Raw genomic sequence first — 5,619 nt, 5'->3', positions numbered from 1 at the left:
GATTGTACTGCAGAGCTGAAGCTATTACACATCCCACTCGATACCTGGCTATTGCCACTAGTGGAGGCTTGAACCAACAAAGAACCGGAGTAAGTGTGTAGCTACTTTGAGTACTGTTCTTTTATCTGTTGGAATGACGTTTTGTGGAAAATTTCAGCCTTGTTTGATGTCATAAACCATAATTGGTCAGTGTGGAGTTATGTACTATTCTATTTAAATTGCAACTTAGCATGTAAAACGGATTGAAATTGTATAATGAAGTGGCTGCTTTGGTCCCATTGGCAACAAATACTGTTTAACAGAAAAATTTTCAGCCACAAACAGAAAATAATTTAATGGGTTTAGATTCAATGGAAAGCTCTAACAAGCATAGGGCATGCTTTCTGCTGATTCAAACCGGTGGAATATTTAGTGATATACTTCCTGCTTAAAGCTATTGGTCTTTCAAAACACTATAGTTTGGGCTTCCTATTACTGCTTACTATCCACTCTCAAGACCACAATGATATGAATCATGCTTTTTTTATCCCTCTATTGGTGCTTTCTTGTAGTTAAGCTTACTATCAATGCATGTGGTAGATTACGGATGCTGTTGTTGCTGCTCGAATTCTGAATGCTACTCTTGTTGTTCCAAAGCTGGACCAAAAATCATTTTGGAAGGACGCCAGGTTTGTAATAGAATGGAAGATATTCATCATTTAAGTTGTAAATTTGTTTAGCCACCTGTATCTAAATGGAGAAAAATTCTGGATGAATTGAACTGTTAAGATGTTAAGTGACAGTTTCTACTTCTTCATGTCCAGTGACTTCACAGATATCTTTGATGTTGATTGGTTCATATCATTTTTGTCAAAAGATGTTAAAATCATAAAGCAGCTGCCTAAAAGGGGAGGGAGGACTTGGACTCCATACACCATGCGCGTTCCACGGAAGTGTAGTGAAAGGTGTTATCTAAATCGTGTACTGCCGGTTCTTTTGAAAAGGCATGTAAGTTCCCTATTAAAGTATTTTCAGTCAATTTTGTATGCATGGTCCTTAACTGGTCACATGAGGGTTTTGGATTGCTTTACTTGTGTTTCTCCTGTGTTTGTATTAGCTGCCCTGTCTCTTGTATCTTCTTCTTTTCCTCAGAGAGAAAAATTAATGTCAAATGTGTTGCTTAAGCATGCTTGTAAGTTGTAAGTCGTAAATAGAGGTTCATTTACCACTTTCCTGTACCTGGATAGCATTTTGATATATCATTGAGTCTGTGCTCCATCTTTCACATGCCAATATTCCAACATAATTGTTACTGTTTTCACCAGTCAATACCAAGATTAGTACAATCTCTAATTTATTGTACTCTTAGATCTGATTTTGTGTGCTTTAAGTTCTAGCTTTACCTAACTAAGCTGATCTATCAAGTACAAAAACTGTTCATTAGGGCCTTAAAAATTGTAAAGTACCACTCTTGTCAACTTCTGTTCATTTTGATATTGTAAATAAATAGCGTATTTTCAACATAACCTTTGTATGTCATCATTGTTTTAAGTTATGTATATGGTTTACCAACATCATTTCAGGCTGCTGCTATGTAAATTAGAGGTATACGGTTTTCATGTTTAAAATGATTTGTTTTATTAGAAGTTGATGTTTTTGAATGGAACTTTAAGTTATATATTGTTTAAAATGGTTTACCAACTTCATTTGAGGCTGCTGCTATGTAAATAAGAGGTATAAGGTTTTCATGTTTAAAATGATTTGTTTTATTAGAACTTGATGTTTTTGAATGAAATTGAGGTCTAGCTATGAGATTATGAAATGCTGTGAATTATTTGAACCATAATCACTAATGAGAATTGTAAAAAAAAAGTGATTTATTGTTTTGATCTCTTTTATAACATCAGTGAAGCCTGCACTTGATGTATCCCTTTGGACTTGACCCATCTAATGCACTGGTGGGAATATGTATTAAGACCTCTGGCTGGCAGGTAGCATCACTAATGGGAGTTTAATTCGTTTGTAATGTTAGTGTTTGAAAAATCTACACATTTTTATGTGTATAATATTGTCAAGTAACAGTTATGCCTGAATTTGCATTTGAGCTGAAGATGATTCTGGTTAGTCCAGCCATTTAAGTTATGTATGAACCAAATAACCAAGTCACTAACCTATAACTGTTAATATCTGATGGTTTAACTAATGGCACATCTTGTTATCATGTGAAGGCAGTTCAGCTCAACAAGTTTGATTACAGACTTGCAAATAGATTGGATACAGGTTTTCAGAAGTTAAGATGCAGAGTTAACTACCATGCTTTGCAGTTCGCTAATCCTATTTTAGAAATGGGTAAAATTCTTGTTCAGCGATTGCGGATGAGGAGCAAGCATTATATTGCTTTGCACTTGAGGCATGTATAATTTTCTTTGGTCCTGTATATCTATCACGCTTATTGCATATCTATGTGTATAGCTATGTGCTCGGCCACCTATACTTTATATACATGAACTCCGTAAGGTTCAAAACTGCTTAGCTTGCATGCACGATACAAATATAAGAATGTACTTTTAGCTAACTGTACACAGCCCTCCTATTTCTTTGCACTTTGTAAATGCAGCATGACCATTAGTGTAAGATCTAGTATCTGATGTTATGATGAAATGTCTTTTTGTATCTCATGCTTTTTAGAGGTAGACCATCAACCAAATTCACCATGATAGATATTGCATAAATAGCAGTGAATCAATGCATGCTTCTTTTGCAGCAATGGCTTTTCCATTCAATACTAAAGGACAGATATGAGATTATTGATGCAATCAAGCAAATTTGTTACAGGTTTGAACCTGATATGCTTGCATTCTCAGGCTGTGATTATGGTGGAGGTGAAAAAGAAAAGAATGAACTAGGTGCCATACAAAAGAGGTGGAAGACTTTACATGTAAGGCTTAAGTGTCCAACTCTAATAGTTTTATCTTGCTTTTATTGGCCAAGAACTTGGAATTGGAAAGCAAGTTTCTAAGTTTCCGCTGTTATCACTAAACATCAATTTTCAGTTTAAAAGTAACATTGTCTACCACCAAGTGAAAAAAAAAATGCATTTCTTTCCTTTCCATGATGTGGAAACATTCTAGAAGATCCAGGTATAGTTGAGAGGATTTTATAAAGAACAGGAGAGACTAAGAGCATTGCATAGAAAATTCTGAAGTAACTGCTATATTGAGAACAGAAGTTGCAGTCCTTAAAAATTCTCCAATTTGTATTTGTTTTACTCCCATCATTCCACCCCAATCCCAGATCTAATGCATATGCTTTATGGCAACCATTTTCTGGTTTGCAGAAAAACAATCCGGATAAGGAAAGGAGGCAAGGAAGATGCCCGCTTACCCCAGAGGAAGTTGGTCTGATGCTTAAAGCTCTAGGATATGGCAGTGATGTTCATATTTATGTGGCATCTGGTGAAGTTTATGGAGGGGAGGAAACTTTGAGACCCCTGAAAGCACTCTTTCCAAACTTCTATTCAAAAGATACCATTGCTACCAAAGAAGAATTAGGGCCATTTTTGTCGTTCTCTTCTAGAAGGGCTGCACTTGACTTTATTGTTTGTGATGAGAGTGATGTGTTTGTCACCAACAACAACGGTAACATGGCTAGAATCTTAGCTGGAAGAAGGTAAAGCCATCCTGCTTTGAATCCTTCCATTCCATAACTATTAACTGCTGGCTAACATTTCCCTTGTTTGTTCTATTGCAGGAAATATTTTGGACATAAACCTACAATTCGTCCAAATGCTAAAAAACTATATCGCTTGTTCTTAAGCAGAAACAACATGACATGGGAAGAATTTTCCTCTAGAATCCGTACTTTACAGAAAGGTTTTATGGGGGAACCAAAGGAGGTCAGGCCAGGAAGGGGTGAGTTTCATGAGAATCCATCCACATGTATATGTGAAGATTCAGAGGCAATGGGAAAGGTGAAGGCAGATTCAAGACACAAGAAACATGGAAAATTGGATGATTCATCAAGAAAAGATGTTATGGTCAGTGATGATCAGAATGATTATGATGATAATGATGTGCCAGAATGGCCTGATCTGGATGAGGATGAGGAGGACGAAAGCGGGTCAAAAGAGAAGCACCTGTCTAATGTAACAGGTTCTGATTATGGTGCAGTCATCTCTGATGAACCTGAGTTGGAAGCTATGCTTTCAGACTGAATAGGAGTGACAGATTAATTCTCGAAATTCTTTTTTTTTTCTTTGGTTCTATGAGGCATATTAATAGTCTTGTTGATGAAATGCAAAATGTCCACCTGTCTATCAATCCCCCTGGAATTCTCAACAGTTTTGCTTGCTTGAGTTTTTGATTCCCAGGAACAATCAACTTATGTGAAGCAAACAATTGATGGCAGTTTGAAGATGGAACTTTCTCCTATCATCAGATGATGTTCCAGAGCAAGGTACCAAAGTATTGAAATGAATTATGGGGCAGCATGAAAGAAAAGATTGAGTTCCTAAAAAGAGTTCCGAACACTAGCCTATATCCATCCGATTATCAAGTCATGAAAAGAAAGGTAGAAATATGGTATGGTTCCTATTTTTTTTTTCTTTTTCTGACTTTTTGTTGATATTCTTTTATCCTACCGAGAGATCATTCATATTCAAATGGTTAGCTACTTGATGTCTATTAGTTGAGCAAAGCTGATGTAAATTTCGTGTTTCACTTCTTATCCAGCTGATATTTGAAAAAGATAGGCTGCGGCTGGTAACCAAGTTGATAAGTAGTAATTCTTTTGTTTAGTGTTTTTTTCCCTTTTGGTTAAAATCTTTTGTCTAGTTTATGTTCGTGAACTGCAGCTGCTTTATCATCATCGGGTGGGAAAATCCATTTTCTTTTAGTCATTTAGGATGCATTTTATTACTAAATTAGAATTTATAACAAGTATATGAGTACTGATTTTTTTAGTTGCTACTTTCGTAATAATTTATTATGTTATAAAACAAATATAAAGATCAATTAACAGGTCTGATATATGTATATTTAAAAATTTGTTTGAGAAATAATGTTTAAAATATTTTATTTGAAATAATCATTTCTTAACCTAGTCGACTTGTAAAGTGACTATCCACAAAGCAAATTCCCCGTAAATGCATTAGGCTCATATTTTTGTAATCTTGTATTGAGCCGTTGTAACATTTTTTTTATGGGTAAATTACATTCTAAGCGAGTCTAAAATAGTGTTGTTTTTATTTTGGTCACTTTAATTTTTTTTTTAATTTAGTCACTTTAATTAAGATGATTACTCGACTTGGTCACCACCGTTGAAAATTCCATCAATCAACTACCAGATTACTAACATGACTTTTGACTAAAGCTAGAGACATTTCTATAATTAGTCAAAAACACTTTTATTTGCAATATAAGAACAAAAAATTCTCATCACCACCCAACACCCACTAATGGTTGTTGATACCACCAAATATAAATTTTCTATGCCCTAATTGAATTAAAAAGTAGTATAGAGAAGTAGGGTCGATCTCATAGGGACTAAGACTCCTAACAACGTTTTTACATGACCAAATTCCAAAGTTGTGGCAGTTGTTGTGCCCACCACTCGTGCTGAACTGAAACAAATAAATAAAAA

At 35.1% G+C, this 5,619-nt stretch overlaps 1 protein-coding gene across 1 annotated transcript in view; it reads left to right on the top strand.

The window, feature by feature from the left end:
* LOC107910691 (O-fucosyltransferase 16) overlaps positions 1-4,991 on the top strand; it is a 6,520-nt gene extending 1,529 nt beyond the window's left edge. Inside the window, exons 2-8 of the mRNA XM_041088300.1 lie at positions 14-89; positions 580-668; positions 804-987; positions 2,208-2,389; positions 2,815-2,917; positions 3,317-3,648; positions 3,730-4,991. Of these exons, the coding sequence (XP_040944234.1) occupies positions 14-89; positions 580-668; positions 804-987; positions 2,208-2,389; positions 2,815-2,917; positions 3,317-3,648; positions 3,730-4,192 (1,429 nt within the window). The 3' untranslated portion in view covers positions 4,193-4,991. The remainder of the gene's footprint in view (positions 1-13; positions 90-579; positions 669-803; positions 988-2,207; positions 2,390-2,814; positions 2,918-3,316; positions 3,649-3,729) is intronic.
* Positions 4,992-5,619: the final 628 nt, after the last annotated feature.

The sequence above is a fragment of the Gossypium hirsutum genome, chromosome D02 (genome assembly GCF_007990345.1).
Source record: "Gossypium hirsutum isolate 1008001.06 chromosome D02, Gossypium_hirsutum_v2.1, whole genome shotgun sequence".
NCBI classification, from domain to species: domain Eukaryota; kingdom Viridiplantae; phylum Streptophyta; class Magnoliopsida; order Malvales; family Malvaceae; genus Gossypium; species Gossypium hirsutum.
Note: the sequence above shows the minus strand (reverse complement) of the source record. Positions and strands in the feature narration are given on the sequence as shown.